We start from the raw sequence: 19451 nt of genomic DNA on the forward strand, positions 1-19451 counted from the left end.
ATTTTTATTTCCACTAGCTACTTAAAAACTATTTGTGAGTTTGTGGGGGTACAGGTATGAGAATGGAATGTGTGAGGTGCAGGAAGTAGGGAAGGAAATGGGAGAGGTTAGAATTAAATACACATACAAATACATTTACAAATAAAACCTAGATGAAACTGAGGTTTTATTTTTCTCCATTCTGTACTAATGAGCTATTAATCCCTAAATCAGTCTCTCATTTAATTCTGTGACTCTGTAAATGTATATTTTTTAAAATGTACCCAAGAGTAATAAATGTGAGAGGCCAAGACATCTGCTGGCTGAAAGGTCAAAACAATTTCCATAACTGCACTTTGTCAGACAATCACACCACCTAAACAACAGCCCCTTGGCCTTTTACAAGCAGTGGTAAGCTCATTAACATTCATCCTATGGAATAAGGGAGAAAAGAGACATACGGCAGGGCTCAACCCATCTCAACCTGGACCCTGCTAAGTAAGCTGCACAAGAAGTCTTCTCTAGGGATGGCTTCTTTTTAGATGCGTTTTCCAAGTCTTCCTTCCTGTCAGAGATCTTTCTCTTACGTCTCTGAAAATCACGTGGCATTCACAACCTTTTAAGACAGCCTTCTTGTATACCCTGTGCACTGCACACAGTGAGTTGGTAATGCTTTCTGAGAAGCTAAGTAACTTGCCAGAGAACGTAAGTCAACAGGCCTGAAGCTCCGGATGACCCTTGCAAGTAACATGATTCTATTCTTAGACTTGCTGGCTAAAGAAATGTTTAAGAGAAAAATGGCGCAGAGGTTTCCCGATACTGGTAACTGGGTTGGGAAGGTAGTCATTAAAGACAGACAGAAATATAGGATGAACAGGATGACCTTGAATGAGGACTGACTGCTGGGTGGAAGCAAGAGCTCCTGGGCACTCTCCTTTGGGAGCTATGGACTGTATGTTACGCTCAAATACAACCATGGGGTGACTGTGGGTCTAGTATTTTTGGTGGTATAACATACACACACATAGAGAGCAAGTTGGTGAAATTTATTAGAAACAAACACACTGTAGAAACAAACAAAAGAACACAGACAATAACAGACCTGCTCCCTTATAGTTCATTCTCAGTTACAGAGTTCCTGGTTAGAGGACAGCTGTCATTCTTACCCATGAACCACTCTGGGTGAGGCTACATTTAAAGTTCAAAAATTGGGCTAAAATGTAACGTTTGCTTAAAGGTTAATCTGATTCACGGAAGGACTCCATTTTCCATGCACTGCTGACTTCAGCCCGTTAATTAAGGAGAAGCAGAACACTTGCTGGCCTGTGTGGAAGGCTTTTCATTTTTTTCCCCTTGTGCTATTTACAAGCGAACAGGGCATGCTTTTCAGCATAGTGTACTAAGGGTTTTATATGCGCAACTTCCATTAATAATGAAGAGAGTGTTGAAAAGTCTGCTCCACTACACCTTTTCAGTACAATTGAGTTTGTTTTAGTTAAGTGTTTTTTTTAATGTTACTAAAGCTGTTTACCAGTTGTGAATTACTCACACAAATTAGGAAGAACAAGCTACGAGTTTGCTATACCTAGAATTTATCTTTAAAAAATCATATTCTAATCCATGGAAAATGCACCTTTATTTTTGATAAGTGATTTTCCTAATTTACACTTCAGGTGTCTGAAGAAACATCTACCATCTGCTTATGGGTACTGCTGCCAGTTACCTTAATAGCTAAGTGAAAATGTAAACATTAATCTCGCTTGTGTACAGAAAAAATGTCTTCCTCTGTTGACATGTCCAGTATTTACAGGCGTTATTATCTGACCATGGGGCATCTGAGCTGTCTTCACGCCCAGCCTAGGAACCAAACAGAAGGTCTATATGCCCAGATCCCTCCCTGAGTGAAGGAAATCTGACAGATCTTGTTCTCTGTCCTTTACACTGAAAGAGGAACCTAAGTATTCTCAACAGGTAGACTAGAAACCCTGGGATTCCACTGGCACCTCTAGAACTCAGGGATGTTAAAATCTTGCTGAAAGATCCTGACTACAGTATGAGCAGTATGTCAAAATACTGAACAATCCAGATGGCTGACTGAATAGCTCAGAGCTCATCATTTATATTTTAATTATGTTCATAAATCAAATGTTATAACCCACCACATCTTTTCTGAAACAGAACCAGGCTCCAAGATTTATTTTTAAGTAATGAGGTAAGGCCCAGTACATTTTCTGGGTGATCACTTTACGCCTCAGTTGGTGTTGTAAGGCACAGGCTAAAAGCCAGATGACACTTTCCATCCAAGTGCAATAACTGTCCAGAAAAGTAATGCTCAGAATGGCTTAATGTCATTATATAATGGAACTGCTATATAAAAATAAGAAAAATAGTTAGGTCCATGCACTTATGGAACATCACAGTTTATAGAGATGGCATCACCAACAGCCAATCAATTAGGTCAAGGAATCTGAGGTTTGCATAATACACTGTAATTTTTTCAAAACCCCATAAAAGACATTTAGCAAGACTGCCACAGCAGTTGAAATCTGTTCGTCAGTCAAAGCTGCACAGAGGGTTAAATACCAGGAAGCTTCAGGTCACACTACAGTAGCAGCCAATTAAAAACATAATGCTAGAAAGATATTCTGATTTGATAAGACCTTCTTTAAATGTACTTTGCTCTCTCTATAAAGGGAATATATATATATAAACTCTTAAAGAGAGTAGAATGGCTTGCTGGCAGATTACAATTGATTTCATGCCAGTCTGACCTTGCACCACATTCTATGATCTTTTCAGAAGATGAAACTCGAGACTCTAACCTGTATTTCACTCTCCAATGTAAATGAAAAGTCATCGTCTCCTTCTCTCTAGATCACAACACTAACATATCAGGTCTTGATAATTTTTTATTTAAGAAAAGGTACTCTGCAGTTTCCTTTTCCCAGCAGTGTCATCCTTCTCATGTGCTGCCAGAGAGGAGCAGAGCTGAGGCAAGTGGGAACCTCCCTCCTATCCCAGCTGACCTATCCTCCCAGGGACTCCTGACACTTCACTCTCTTCCTAAGATTTCTAAATTGGGAATGTGGGCACCACATGTTCTCCGGTGTGCTGACTGAACTGGGCCTGAGGGTGTGAACGCACATGTGCTCCCGCTACTGCGTTTGGGACTCAGACTCCTCCAGTCCCTATTGAGGCTCCACCCAATATTCTGGAACAACAGTTAAAGTGGGGTTGGATGCCTGTCAGGCAGCAGGCTCACTGTTCCAGGGCCCAGCAAAGAGAAGGAGGCAGCTTATCAAGAACTCAAGGGTGCAGCTGTATCAGTATGGCCGGGACAGGGATCACTGACTGAAAGACTCTTTGCCAATCATGGCCGGTAACTGCAGTTCGGAGTAGTGAGACAATGCAAACATTAACGTGAGTGAGATTTGGTGAGCATTAGGGACTACTTGTGCTCAAAGCAAGAATCAACCCTTAGCAATGGCTGCCAAGACCGCTGGTAGAAGACATCTCTGCACTGAAGGAGGCCAATGTCTAGTGCCACGAGGTGACTGGTACCCATTAGAGAACGTGCCACACCAAGCTCTCAGAGGAGTTTGCTTTCTGTTGTCATAATACATTCATGAATAATTTTCACTGCCGTTTCTCTGTTTGCAAGGTGAAGGACCTCCTGCTGTCACATCTGTTGTCTGGAAGGAGTGTTTCAACTGCACTGCTTGTGGAGGACTGAGCTATTTTGAGTGGGAGAGTCAAACCTGGCGCATCTGACATGGAACCAGAGCATGTGCTACATTACTGAATGTAGAATGCAAGCAAGTTCCTCTTGTTGCAACTTGCAAGTAGTTTTGTAGATACTGAAATTACTGTTTACCCAACATAATCAATTGTATTCTGTGATGTTGGGCAGAAAGTTACTCTTGAAATAGTCAAGACCTGATATGTATGTTCCCGGTGCTTTTAAAATGGGGTGCAAACTCACAGAGGACTCTCCAGATCTTGGAGGAAGCTTCAAAATTTGAAGCGAACTCTGGGCAAGAAAATCCTTATAGCAAGATTTTCTGCCTAAGAATGTTAGCTCTGTGTAAAAAGAAAATTTTCTGTTTTTTTTGTATGCAGAAGGCATTCAATATATACTGCCAAGTGAATAAATGAATGAGAAAGTAGCGAAATATTAGGGCACAGATTTCTATTCCTAGCTATGCTGATAAAACAAAACAAAAAACAGACCATGAATCTTTCTCAGTCCTGTTAAAAGATAAACTAGGCACATTACAATTTTTAAGAGTTTATTAAGCATACATCAATTTGAGTAGGGCAGCATCCAACTCAAAGTGCTCTACTGACAGAAGCCAGAGGAAAGGTTTTTCAAGAGAAGATGCAGAAGCTACACAAGAATATAATTTGATTGGCTAGAGCTTAAGAAGCTACCTTATTTGGGAATGCCTATTAGGCTGTTTGTGATCAGTTGTGCTGAAGTTTCATTTTCCTGGGAGTGTACTGACTTTGGTTTTGGTTTAGGTTTTGTAGGCTACTGAGGCACTGGTATACAAGGCCACCTTGTTTAACTACTTTAACAGCCCTTATCACAAAATATAATTGTATTTCTCTTTTGGAAGGTCAATCCAGCTTCCAAAAATTCAAAGTTCAGCTCAGGTGTTCTGATTTACATACTTCTACTTCACTATGCATTTATTTAGTATCTCTGGTGTATCTCAAATTGGCATCTTAAGGGAAATCATAAAGCATGTTGTTTGGCCATTCTCTTTAGATTTTTAGATGCCAGCTTCACAATCATTTGACTTTTCACATAACAAAAATATGACCTTGAGTTAAAAATTGTAAGTGGAGATGGAAGAAGATAAAGGGAGGAAAAGGTGGGGAAAGGGGGAAAGGTTTTCAGGAACACTTACAAAGGACACATGGACAACACCAAAAGGGGTAGGATGGAGGGAGGGAGGTGAGGATGCCTGGGGTGGGGGGGAGCTTGGGGGGAAAATGGAGACAACTGTACCTGAACAACAACAACAAAATCAATAAAAAAGAAAAAAAGATATATATTAGCATACTTACAAAATAAAAATAGTACAAAAGATTTCTTAAACTACATAAAATGTGTTTAGCACATAAATACTTCAACTAAACACTTTATTTTTGTTTAATGAGATTTCTGTGTAACTTATTTTTAATTTTATTATTATTATTATTATTTTTAAAGACTTTATTTATTTACTTTTTAGAAAGGGAAGGGAGGGAGGGAGCGAGGGGGAGAGGGAGAGAGATAGATAGAGAGAGAGAGAGAGAGAGAGAGAGAGAGAGAGACATCAATGTGTGGTTGCTGGGGGCTGTGGCCTGCAACCCAGGCATGTACCCTGACTGGGAATTGAACCTGCGATGCTTTGATTCGCAGCCCGCGCTCAATCCACTGAGCTACGCCAGCCAGGGCTAATTTTATTATTAAAGAAGCGTTTTATTATTAGCAGAACCCCCCCCCCCCACCAAAACCATTAAGTGAAGAGTGCACATTAGACTAATTTCAGTAGGTAAATATTCGATGTCCACAGCCACAGAGAGACATCTTTCACAGATATTCTAGGTCAGACAATGAGGTACAGGAAACCAGCTGCAATAAGAGGCCTCTTCCTACAGGGCGTGTCTTTAGAAGGCAGGAATGAGACAAAGGCTCTCTTCCTTAATGGTCATTCAAGTCTTGCTCACAATGTATTTGGCCAAACATTTACTCTTTGTATTTTGAATATTGGTTACTCAGCCTCTTGCCCACTCTGGCACTACCGAACGCATCACTGACAATCTATGCAGGTGATATTAGGAACTCGGACCCGCCACTACTATCATGTATTAATATAAAAAGTTACCGGTTAAAACACTAGTTTGAATCAGGGTCTCCATGCCTTTGTTTCTAGTGAGGAATAATAAATACTGAAATAATGTCCCTGAAACTCGATTCACGGCTTTAAAAAAATAAAAGAGAGAGTATATTCTGTTTAAAAAAGAGAATGAGACCGGAGATCAGAGAGAAAGAGCCAAACTTGAAAATGCCAGCCTAAGAACGCATCCTAGGAACAGAATTGATAGGGAAGCAGATGAAGTATAAGGAGCTGCTTTTGGAAACTACATCTCACCCTCCACTCCAAAAGGAAAGGTTTCTAATTTCCAGGGTTTTTTTTCTCCTTTACCACAGGGCACTCAATACCAGAGAAACGTTTATTTTAGCACAGATAAAGAATAAGTTTTGATCATCTCCTCAATGCCCAATTTTCCCCCAGTCAAGGGAATGAAACCCTTCTCTGGACCTTGGATGAACGAGAATATGAATTTACAAAATACGTGACTTCATGAGTCAATAAAATTCATTTTGAAAATGATGCCCACGTACATGATTAACTGTCAGATGATAACAAGAGAGCAGGGAAGGCATTCAAACACCCATTTCTAGAGTCTTTGTTTTGATACTCCCTTTCAAAACTCATCTCTTAATTTTTTGTTTTTAACAAATACGCACATACACAAAACCCTGGCAAAATGAGGAGTTCTGCAAGAACATTTTAAATTCTGGCTATCATGGGAGAAAGCAAAAGACACATAGCAGTAATGCAAGAGCTTCAGATTCACCTCAGTCCACAGTAAGGCTCTCCCCCTTTGCACAGCGATCTGAACGTCACACTGAGGGTCACAGCTTTTCTTTCAATTTCCAGCTTATGTCGCTATGTGTTGCCACCTTGATGCTATTTAGACAGTTTTCTTTTAATGCACAGACAGTGAACTGTTCTCGTTGAAACAGGCTTTTATTTGACAAGAGTATGTTCCCTCAGATCTGAAGCTCTACTAACTGGGTTACAAATGTATCACGCTCTGCTATAATCAACCATGTTGCAAATTCGAGCAACACTACATACATCCAGACATTCGAAGAAAAAAATGCACAGAAAGAATTTATTAGGGTCACATAGCTCAGAACATTCAAAAGCAAAACTGTTTTCTGCCTAACAGCTAAGGAAAGAGAGCTTTGAATTTCAGCTTGCAAGCGTAATGATTTTCTGGTTTAAACATTTAACTGCATGCTGCTGCCGTATCCTCGCTGAGCCTCAGAATGAAAGCTAAAAAACCCAGAGCCCTACTGCATGGTCTTTGTTTCCAGCGACGTTCCTATGAGAAAACCTTATTAATGAGCTTGCAAACGAGCACCCAACAGGGAAGTGTCACAAACAAGAGCAGCTAATGCCCCAGAAAATCAAATAACTGAACACTTGGCCGACTGTGGTGCCTTTCATATTTATAATAAAAAAGGGGGGAGGGGAGACTTTAATTCACTAATTCTGAAGGGGTCAACACCTTGCTGAACAAAACAGCTCATTTATTTATGTTCAGAAATCTCCAGATGATAAATTACATTGATGTTAATCACTTCAATGCATACTACACAATTAATATCTGTACTCACCAAAAATTTAAGGATTATTAAAAGTATGACAGCATACACATCTGGCTGATTTTTCACATAATTGGGCACAACAATTTCTCCTGGTACCACAAATAAGGGTCCTAACAAAAAACACTGCACAATTCTATGTTCAATTAATTAGGACTTGAATCCACAAGACAAAAGCAATTCCAAGTTGGAGTTCGAGCCTTGTCTTCCATGCAGTATGTTAGTGCTATACTCATTTTGTCTTCCCTCCTTTTCCTGTCACATTTAAAGTAGGATACTTAATGGCAAGCAATGCAGATTTTCGTTATTTCATTTCCTTTTTAAAAATGGTATTTTTAAGAGGACATGATTTATGTAGAATTCAAATCCATTATGTGTTATTTAACCCTGTTCATATCCTCTTAGATGAGATAAAAGAGGTTTCCATAAGCTTTCACATGGCAAAACGGGCCAGGCTGAGCCAAGTGAGTACACCTGATACTATTCCTATCAGGTTCCATTTGCCCCCATGGTAATCTTATTCTTCCAGGGTAGAGCAATTCTTAATCTGAGGTTCATGGGTGAGCCCGGTATTTCCTGGTGGTAAATTAATATTTATCACTGATAATATAAGAATCGCTGGCTCCAAGGGTTTGAGCCAATTAGTAAGTAATGGTCTAACGTTACTCCTCACAGGGTATCCAAAATAATTCAGCATCCATGCAGACTGGCTACTGAATCTCATACATTAACGTATCTCTTCCTTGCTCATGGTCATCAAGACATGGCATGGCTCGTCTGCGGAGGGAGGACTCTTACGGGGAGAGCGGAGTTGAAACACCACCACTGGCCAATAACCTATGAAGCTTTGTTACTCAATGACTGAGGGTCTTAGGCATAAGGCTTTTTGTTATGTATAGCTGTTGGTGTTCAAGAAGAGTACAGCTGGTAGATAATAATGTAGAGAATTTCAGTTGTGTTTGAAGAAGCTACTTAAGGACTTCCTGGCTGACTCAGCAAAGGTCTCCATACTGCTCTAGGAATGGAGGGCAGTGAACCATCGGGTGACTTTCTTGAGCATGGAGGGTTTCATTTAGGATGCCAAACCAGACTCTCAATTCCATTCAGATTAATATAATGCTTTGTGATTCTTAATTTTCTTTTATGCAAAGACTTTTTTATATACATTCCAAAATATAGAGTATCAAGGATAAAATGTTTGCTTTGCTTATGTTGGATGTAAGAACAGTCTCCCAGAAAGGAGATGCCATCTTAGAGTTAAAAACGATCATGGATGTGTCTTCATTTTTGGAAGGCATTAGAGTCACTTTCCTGCAGTTAAGGGCTAGCAGTACTTCCTAAGATTGAAGTATAAGGGATTCAGATGTGGTGCTCTATTCATTTTCTTAAGGGACAAATGTCATTTGAAGCTACAGAATACAGAAGACACAGCTTATAAATATCATGATCAAGTCTTCCAAGGGGTAGGAGGTATAGTGCTTGAAATATTTTGCATTTGGGAGTGAGTGTAATTTTGTAGGTGGGTGGGGTTATACCTTACTTAGAAGATACTCTGGGAAGCTACTAAAAGAATTTAGGGGTGCGAACTGGGTGAATAGCTACTCAGGTCCCACAAAGGAGCTAATGTATTATTAAAGCTAATGGGCCCCTACAAAGGAAGTTAATGGATATTAAGTTTGCTTAAATGAATTACATATTAACAAAGTCAAAAGAAATCTACTATCTGCCAATTTAGATAATATCTGATCATTTATGTTTTCCCATTATAGGGACATTACACCACAATAGTTTTAGTGATATGAAAATTATAAGCATGATGCCCATAATGAAGCTACATAATGAAGTAGATGAAATGAATTAAGAAGAAAAACCTGCATTATGTAATGTTAAATTGAGCCAAACTCACAGAGTAAGAAAAGCTTGGAATGGGATTATGGTCTCTTAGAAAAAAGTTTTTATAACTTTCCTCATTTCTTGTTTTGCTCAATTTAAACACATGACAAAAACTGGAATAGGTTGAATGGGGGCCCCCATAAGATACACTCACTTCCTAACCCCTGGAAGCTTCCTAATCTCTGGTGGCCGTATTGGAAAAGGGGTCTTTGCAGATGTAACTACGTTAAAGATCTTGAAAATAGGAACATTCTGGATTGATCTGGGTGGACCCTAAATCCAACGACAAGCGTCCTTATAAGAGACAAAAAGGAGAAGGCCATATCAAGACGGAGACAGAAACCGGAGTGATATGGCCACAACACAAGGAACTTCTGGAGCCACTAGGAGCCAGAAAAAGCAGGGAGGCCCTCTCCTGGGGCTCTGTGAGGGAGTCCGGCCCTGCCCACACCTGGACCCAGACTTCTGTCTCCCAGAACTGTGAGAAAATGCATATCTGTTATTTGAAGTCACCAAGCTTGTGGTAATCTGTTACAGCAACCCTAGGAAGTAATAGAAGAATCCACCCTCTATCATTGCCATCCAACCAAACTCATGTAACATTTTCATTGTGTGTGCTCAGATATCCCCTGGAACTTATGAGAGGCCAAGTTACAGAAACCTTTTGATAAAAAGTGAGCAGTGCCTTCTTAGACACACCCTTGGTGCAAAGATGGTTTTGTGCAAAAGAGATATATTTTTCACAAGTAGGAGAGCCCCAAAGGGAAGACGAAGAGAACATCTTTTGTCCACAGAGTACACAGTAAGGAGATAACCTCACTCACCACAATACAGCTTTTATTGATGAAGCCATTGAGATTATGTTGCTGATCCCAAAGAATTTCCCTTTTAAACTCACTGTATAATTTAAGCCAAAAAAATGGGAATGTGTAATTTAAAACAAAATGCTGACGAAGAATGGAAATAAAATCTCTTCTATAAAAAAACTCAGTACTTATGATGGGGTTAATAAAGGGGGGCACTGCCCTAGATTTTGAAGTTGACACAGAAATTATTACAGTCAATATTCACAAAATTTAATTAAGTCATGTGGTACAGCAGATTAGAATCATTTTAAAGTTTTATATTCAGGTTAAATCTAGTATTTTCAAAATTCTCACCAGCACTCAGTAATATGGCAGTGTTTCAGTAAAATAAGTCTTTGCTTATTTTTCTACCAAGACAGCAAAATAAAAATTCTATCTATATTATCTAAAAAATATGTATTCAGTGAACGGCTTCTGAAATGTTGTAAGCAACTGCTACTCTGTGTCCTAAGAATCAAATACTTGGGTACTGCTATAGTTTGAATATTTGTGTCCCTCCAGAATTCATGTTTAAATCCCAGTGCACTGTGTGATATATTAGCAGGTGGGGACTGTGGGAGGTGCTTCTTTAGGTCATGAGGGTGGAGCCCTTGTGAGTAAGATTAGGGCCCTTAATGGAGTGGTCCTGGAGAGATCTTTAGCTCTTTACCCTGTGAGGACACAGTGAGAAGGGGCCAGCTGTGAGCCAGGAAGAGGGCTTTCATTAGAACATGACCATATAGGTGCCTTGACCTCAGACTTCCGCCTTCCAGGACTGTGAGAAATACATTTCTGCTGTTTATAAGCTACTCAGCTACTCAATCTGTGATGTTTTGTTACAGCAGCCAGAATGGCCCAAGACAGGTACTCACACTGTACTTCTAGATACCGCTGGGTCTGCAAATTCCCGGTGACTGCAGGGTGCTCCACCTGACAGATCACGGGAACACCATCATCCTCCTTGTGTACCTTCAGCATCAGTTGACTAGTCACAGTGTACATGTCTGACCATTCTTCCACCTCTGATTTGCCTGGGGGAGACAAAATGTACCGAGAAATCAGAGTTGAGTGAATTTGTATTACTCTGTTTTCATGTTCTCCCCCCTCCCACGTTCCCATGTTATTGCTTTAACAAAAAGATGAAAGTCACTTGGGACAGGTATACTCTGTGTGTAGATGACTGAGCAAATGATCATTTCCCACTTTTCAACCTTGCAGGGTAGCATTTAAGATATAGGTCAACTATACATAATATATACCATTTTTATTTAAATGTATTTCATATGTTTCTTCTGTCTTAAAACCCACCACAAAAAGGTCGCTGAAAGTTTAATATTTTCAACATCTGACTGCTCAAGGCTTGAGGAGGAGGAAAAGAGAGGAGCTTTCCATCCCTGCAATCACCTGAACTTGGAATGCCTACTAGGCTGACATTTGGTTTAAAAATTCCAGGACATCATCAAAATTCCCAATGTAATTTAATCAGGAGAGGAGGTATAAACAACCCCTTACCCCGCCTCCATCAGCATCAATTAAGTGAGAAAGTAACAAAATGGATTTATATCATTGAAATTGTAATTGGGATGTTTAAACTCTGAAACTTTTGAAAGACCACAAAAAATGCAGTGGCAGTGGGTAGAGCAAAGTAAGCTATAGGCTTCAGGCCAGATGGGCAACACGTCCAAGAACACCCAGAAAAGAGGAGGCTTCCGGAGGATGAATAGGCCAAGGCAGCTCCTTTCCTGAACTTAGCACTCCCTGGGACAAGACACACCATTACTTTCTTTTAATATTTTGTACTTATTGGTACACATTTAATGGCTCAATTCACTTAGACAGAAAAGCAGAGGGGAAATGAGAAACGCTTTCCTTCCAAAACCATACCTAGGAAATAGGAGATTAAAACAGAGCAAGCATTTTGAAACGTAAGTTGTTATATATAGATTTATCTGTTTCTAGATACAGATTTTTATATCCGCTTTCTAAAAGGACCTATTCTTTTCTTCCTGGCACTCTTTATTTATTTAACAAGCACATACAGAACATTTACTTTGGCTTTACAATTATTCACTTATTTCACCTTCATAGGAACCACTTACTGTACATAATATTAATATCTCCATATTAGAGGAAACAGAGGCACACAGCTAACATTTCTGTCAAATGACCAGAGGAGTCCAGCCCTTAAGTCCTTTGTGTTGGGTACCATTGGGAAGGCAGCCTTCTGAAAAGGAAAGAATTGGAATGCTGACTCGCTTGAGGATGTAGGCTTACTGAGAAAAAGGGTCAAACAGGGGATAGGCTATATCCTTTAGCCATTACAATGGGAAAGGCAGCAGATGTCTGAGGACCCAGGAATCAAACCTGGGAGGCTTAGCCTGGAGGGAGAGACAATGGGAGCAGGGCTGCAGGAGCTACCTGTGCCACCTTCACAACATCAGAAACTTTGCATAAGAACTAATTGGTGAAATGGGCAACTGAATTACAGCTTTCACAAGAGAGGCAGTGTCTGCAAGTTCACACGATAAAATCCTTAGCTTTGCACAGCTGCTGTTGTAGGAAAGCACATTGTCAACATAGCTGACAGTTCCTTAGATGTTTGAATGACTTGGGCTTCACAATGGTGAAGACTGTGATACATTTTTCTTAAATATCAAGCATGACAATCTGGAGTTCTGACCCACCTTGAGCCATAGGGTGAAAGCAATGAGAACTGAGGGAATGGCATGGACAGACTGAGCTCAGGGACAACTCGAACAGTGTTTGTTTGGCTTAAAGAGTTCCAGCGGACAGGTCTAGTTATTTTTGACTATCTGAGTAACAATCTAGTGACACATATCACCATAAACGCACAAATCACAGAATGAGGACATGGATTAGAACAAGAAAATGCTGCTGGGCTTTGTAAGTGATGATAAACTATATCTCAATGAATATTTATGTTTTGGGGGCATGTGTTGCATTTGTGTTTCATTTCTACAAATGTGTACATCTCTAGTAGAATCCGGTGCTGATTTAACACTTCAGAACAGACAAGGTTCACCTTACCTTTTAGCTCCTTGTTCCCTTTGAACCATCTGATAGTCGTGGCTGGTTTGCTGGCCATAGCGGTGCAGTTGACCTCAATCTCCTCACCTTCCACAGCAGTGTCTTTCTGGATATCAATCATCAGATTACGTGGTGGGACTACAAATTAAACATGTGTGCTCTTTAGACACAGAATCTCTTTCTGGACATATTCTTCTATTCATTAGAAACTAACATCACTTCTTTCAAAATATGAGACAAACAATGGACATTTCTGATGGGGATTTCAAACAAACAAACTGCCACTAGAGGGGGAAAAAAGAAACAAAGCCATCATCAAATAAAGTGAAGCATGCACAATCACTCAATTTAGAATTTCCACCCAACATATCTTAAAAGTGACCAGTCTCACACTCCTAAGTTATCAGTGACCAAGTTACATCAATATGGATATTAGAGTAGTTAAAAATCAGTAATTAAGAAATGACCACAAAGTAGATATGGAAGGAAGAGGAGTACACACAATTCAACTGATCATCCTTACCTAGAAGTCTCTGTAAGAAATATTTCTTCTTAAACTGAACCCTTGGATTTCAATCTTCATATGAAAGATTCCAAAGTCAACCAGCAAAGATCAAAAACTTAGAGTCCCTTAAAAGAAACACTCACCATAAACATACACAGAAAAACTGTGCCTCAGAACCAGTTCTGTTCAATTAAAATTATTCATAGAGATCCAGAATATAATTATTACCTCCCCTGGATCACATAGTAATAAAATCCTTCTGCTTATGAAGATGCAGTAATATAGGAAATACCTAGTAATATAGGAAATGCCATAATATAGTAATACAGTTAATGTTCAGTAACTTCCCATATTCTAAAATTGAATGCTCCAGATTTTGAAAATCAAAAGTGAAAAAACCACTAAGCGGTTGCAAACACTTTTATGTATCAGAATTAAAATAACCCTTCTGTAAGTATATTAAACATATACATAACAAAATTGAATAAAATATTTAGGTGCTAAAATGTTGAATATTAAAGCAAGAGTATGTAGGATGATGAAGAAAGAACGTTACCTTTTATGAAACTGAGTTGACAGTGAAACTTCATATAAGGTTGCAAGCTTATATCACGACTGAGCTTCTTGAAATAGAAATCAGTAAGAATACTGAAATAGAAATCAGTAAGAATACTGAATTCAATAGAATGAAGCTAAGAATATGCTCCCTGACCACCATGAATAAGCAAAGACAGTTCTGAGACTTATGATTAATAAGTTTCTCAACTCAGAAGAGAAACAAGAAATTAAATATGTATAAACATGCCATCCTGATGATCAAGTTGAATAATAAATCTGATACTGCTTCAATAAATTATGGGATTAAACCATGTATTTGGGGTTTCCAACTGTTCTGGTCCAATGTGAAGATTCTGCCCACAGGAAGACTTTTACACTGAATTAAATCAGGTGAAAATACCTCTAGAGAATGAGAGAAAACTAAATGATTTGCGGCTTATGATTCTCAGCAAGATAGTGTGGTGGTGGTGGTGGTGTGTAACTGTTAGAGCAATGCAGGCCTCTTCCTTGTTCCCCGTGAAAGAGAAAAATAGCACATCCACTCAACTGAATGTGTTGCTAAAGTGATATGGCCCAGATGAGTAGTTAAACATGAGAAAGAACTACCTTAGCTTACATTTTAAGAAAAAATAAGCGTGAAGAGAGGTAGTCTAATACCCAGTTTGAAGCTGCACTTCTGCCAGCATTTCAGGAGACACAGAACGGCAGTTACTAAAGTCAACAGGAGAACTTGTGCTCGCCGTTTCCTAAACATCTCTCATCCTCGCTAGACAACCATCAGGTAGGTTACAGACTTTCGTCACACACACCTAGAGAGTTGGTTGGGAATACTGAGAAATTGAAGTTTAGGACCAGCAAATACTATGAATTCTGAATACAGTATAATAGGAGTATTAAAAATGTTATGTTTACACAAATGTCAGAGGAAAAGGGCGTCCAAGCCTATACGTAGTGAGATCTTGGTGACCTATAAGGAACAGAATAAGAGATAATAAAAAGGAAACAAGTAAAGACTAAAAAACCTAGGAATATCCTCCCCACAAACATAGACATGAAAGTCAAACAATATCCAGGCAAAAATAAAAATAAAGTGATGAAAATAATTTCTTATGTTGACATATGTACTGACTCCCAGTAGAAAGTGTAATTGATGGGAATGTACTTAAAGTCAGTAAGGGATATTCAAGGAAGGTGGGCCCCTTCCAGATATAAAAAAAGAGAGCAAACAGTGAAAGCTACTGTAACACACACAGCTTACTTCTCTGGAAAATACTACAGATTGGAGTACATCAGGTTCCAGTTTGCATGCACAACTTTGGAAAAAACACAGTGAAGGTCACTTTGTGGTAACCTGGGAATAATCTTGATGGAAACACACCCAGCAGTTGTTAAAAGGTTACGGCATGTATCACTGTCCTGTTTCAACCACATTTAGTCTCAAACTTAGTGTTCGTGAGACTAAGTTTGTTTTTGTGTGTGTGTGTTGCTGGGTATTTTTCCTTCATTCTCTCCTTTTTTCATGCTGAACCTGAAGACACCTTAGTTTTTCTCATCACCTTGCACTAGCTATTCATCTATCTTCAGTAGTATTTCTTAGTGGAGGAAGTCTTTATTCTCTCCATAAGATGGAGATGGTCGTAAAGATGATGACATGTTCTCTCCACATTATCAATATTGTCTGCTGGTTGAAAGTTAAGGAATTAGAATGGGGTAGATAGAAATAAGGGCAGAGGAAGATTTACCAATGTCTGTTAGACTTTGTTTAAGGGCTGACAGGGGGCCTGGCAGCAAGTAAGTCCTTATCTGGATTACCTATTGTTCAGTATTATCCATATTACTGCTTCCTTTTTTTGCAACAGATACTCATTTGAACGTTGAACAACACAAGTTTGGGCTGTGTAGGTCCACTTACTGCAAATTTTTTCCCAATAAATACTGTAAATATATTTTCTCTTCCTTATGATTTTCTTAATATTTTTTTTTTGCTCTGGCTTACTTTGTTGTAAGAGTTTATAATATACTTAACATACAAAATATGTGTTAATGGACTGGTTTGTGTTAAGTCTGGGAAGAGTCCAAAGTTGTACGTGGATTTTCGACTGTGAAGGGGGTAGGTCCCCCTCACACCCGTGTTGTTCAAGGGTCAGCTGTACTTTAAAGTTTCCTAACCCTTCAGGATGATTCCTGAAAGAATGCTAATTCCTAGGATTATCTTCCTAAAGAGCTGAGGTGATCTTTAATTTTATGGCTAAGGTAAACAGGTGGAAAACTTTAAAAGTGTTGGAAAATACAATCAATGTAAAAAAATAAAAGACTTGTTTATTTTTGAGAAGAGAATCCTGAGAAGTAATTGAATAATTTTTCCAAGACCATAAATAGTTTTCTCAAGACCGTGACCAATATTTCTGATCTTTACTAAGATGAGAAGAAACAGTCAAGTATATTAGGAAGTTTTTGGTATAAAATTTGATAATGTGAATCCCAGTGGTTTATATTGATATTAGTTATAAAGTTGATTTCTCTCAGGGTTTTTTTTAAGAACAAGAAAGCTTTGGAAAATACAAATGAAATAAGTGATTTAAGTATATCTTTCTGGAAAAAGGGGGTTGAACAAGACATCTTAAAGTTTATTTTGGTCTATTAATTCTACTCTATTTTGCCTTTAACTTCATAATGTCTACTCTAATACAAAAGAGGTTAGTAAAGTATGAGAATCCACTTATAAAAAATGAATTAAAACTGCTACTAACCAGAGAATATACTTATACATGGTCCACTAAACAGTCACATTTGGTAAAAAGTGCCTGCAGCCATTAATGGCAATAACCAAAAGAAGTGTCTAAGGAAGTGCATAGAGATGAAAAACTGAATAAAAATCACACAGAAGAAAGTAATAGAAAATAGCAAAGAAATGTTCAAGGTTCTTAGCTAACCTCAAATCTATAAGAGTGCTAATTATAAGCAACACACCTACAACATTTTTTAAAAATCAGCAATCTCAAGATGAGTCACCTTGATTACAACAAAAGAGGAGTCTAAAAGCCGATCAGGATGTGAAATCTCACTCTAAGACCCTTTAAAATAATTAGTTTCTCCTGTTCCTGAAATTTTAAGAGGGAACACTAATCTGGGAGGACAGGAGTGTAATAATATTAGCTACTATTATCACTAACTGTATTACTCTTAAGGCAGTATGTTTTCTCTCTCACTCATCTCCTCTGATGAACAGCAGTATGAAGAGAGTCCTTACAATGTGAGTTGGAGAAAGAAATGCATGCAAGATATAGGAGAGTTTTCCATTTTTACATGGATAAGAAAATAAACATAATAGTAACTAATAAATACCCATCTTTACATCTTATAATTACACTGAATTTTTTGCTGATTGCTTCAAACAACCAGTAGACACAGCACTAAAATGAGCATTTGCATCCTATCAAGAAGTAGGACAACTGGGTAGGTATGTATAGACTCCTTTTCAGAGAACCGTGGATAGAAATGAAGATGCATATATAGTATTTTTCATCCATTATAGTTGCTCAAAATTCTAACCCTTAGGGAAAGGTGTGAATATACAAGTATCAGTGGAAATTGTCAGATTTTGGAATATGAAATATGCAAACACTGATGACAATAATTTTACTCCATCAAGAAATCATACAATAAATTCAATAGAAAAAATATTCAATGAATGCAAAAGAGCGTCTACTAATAGTACTTTCAAGTATACTTAAGTTAATGCTTCTATACAATATAGGCAGGAACCTATTACTTCTAGAATAATCAGACTGCCAAAAATATTACAAGTATAATGCCTATCAGAAGTCTAGTGCTGGCATGCTGACTCCCGAGCACTGAGTCTATTCAGCCACACTGGCCCAACTCAGTGGGTCTGAGAACAAATGCACCAGATGCTGGAAACAGACAGGCAGGTAACTGCTTGCCAATGGCCAGATATGCTCCTGGAAACACAAAGTGTGCACCTTCAGGGAAAATATCTTAAAACAGCTGCTTTCAGGATTTTATTGAAAATAACCTAGACTAGAAGATGCAAAGGTTATGAGACAGAACACTGAAGTCTGTTTCAAAGTCTGTGATTCTTGATTTTTACTGTGTGCTTTGTTCCTGGGCCAGATGACTAACCTCTGTTATCACCATTTCTATCTTTGCAATAAAGATGTTCCTACATAAAGGTATATGTAATAAAACATTCTGAAAATTCAAAACTCCTTAAGCATATTCAATTTTATTGCTTTTCCACTTTTGTGGAAAAGCCATAAGCAATGGTGGGGCAATGGGTGCATGGTTAAGTTGAAGTCTTTTCATCTACTGACTGACTCCAAAAAGCAAACACTGTTTTAAAATACTTCTGTAAAAGTAGATGGACAGAAAATGTCAAATGCATGCTTACGATTTTGGTACATTTGCAAAATACCAAAATAATCCCAGCAAGCCCTTCCATGTTCAATATTTCTGCAGATTTGACATAGGTTAACGTCAAAATTAGACAAACATGAATAACTAAATGCTGCCATCATTAAACACAGACCATGCCAGAAACTGTATGGACAGACAGACTTCAAACATGACTTTCTAAAATCAGTACTTCTCTTATTGAGAACATACATATAAGCAGTAGGAACATGTTTTAATTTAATGAATAAAAATATTTCCCCCTTTACAGCTGTGTTTAGTAAAGTAATCAGGCAGTAGCTCAGTGTGTACATGCATAAATACATACATGGTCACACACCAAGCAAAATCGTCCTTCATATTTATCTTTCCTCTTTAATCTTCATATCATTACACCAAAAAGCTGCAGCCTGCCGCCTCAAATAGACTTTGATTCATCATCTTCCTGAAGGTGTAAATCAGAGATCTTGCCTCATGCTGTAGTGTATGTCCTTGAAAGCTCAGTTTTAAAAATCCCAATCAGCTGGTGTTATGCACTGGACTACAAGTTTGTTTGAAACAGGACTAATTCAGACCACCTTCAACATGGGGATATCTGTTGACTATCCCAAAATACACATATGAAAACCTGGCCACTGGGATTTGCTGAAAGTCAAAATCTGCTGAGCAGAAATGAAGACACTGAAATCTCTAGAGGTGTCCCTAGCAGACTGTCAACAGTCCTTGCTTATTAGCCTTTTTAGAAGCTCTCAATTCTTTT

General features: G+C 38.5%; 1 protein-coding gene across 4 annotated transcripts in view; it reads right to left on the bottom strand.

Annotated features, from left to right (window-relative positions):
* The window catches only part of CADM1 (cell adhesion molecule 1), a 373189-nt gene that overhangs the window by 43455 nt on the left and 310283 nt on the right, over positions 1–19451 (bottom strand). For all 4 annotated transcript variants that reach the window (XM_045836928.1, XM_045836936.1, XM_045836920.1 and 1 more), the window contains exons 4-5: positions 13216–13353; positions 11040–11198 (exon numbers count right to left, since the gene is read on the bottom strand). In XM_045836928.1, coding sequence (XP_045692884.1) covers positions 11040–11198; positions 13216–13353 — 297 coding nt within the window. The remainder of the gene's footprint in view (positions 1–11039; positions 11199–13215; positions 13354–19451) is intronic.

This window comes from Phyllostomus hastatus, unplaced genomic scaffold (genome assembly GCF_019186645.2).
Source record: "Phyllostomus hastatus isolate PE091 unplaced genomic scaffold, TTU_PhHast_1.1 phas_contig_113, whole genome shotgun sequence".
In the NCBI taxonomy this organism is placed as follows: domain Eukaryota; kingdom Metazoa; phylum Chordata; class Mammalia; order Chiroptera; family Phyllostomidae; genus Phyllostomus; species Phyllostomus hastatus.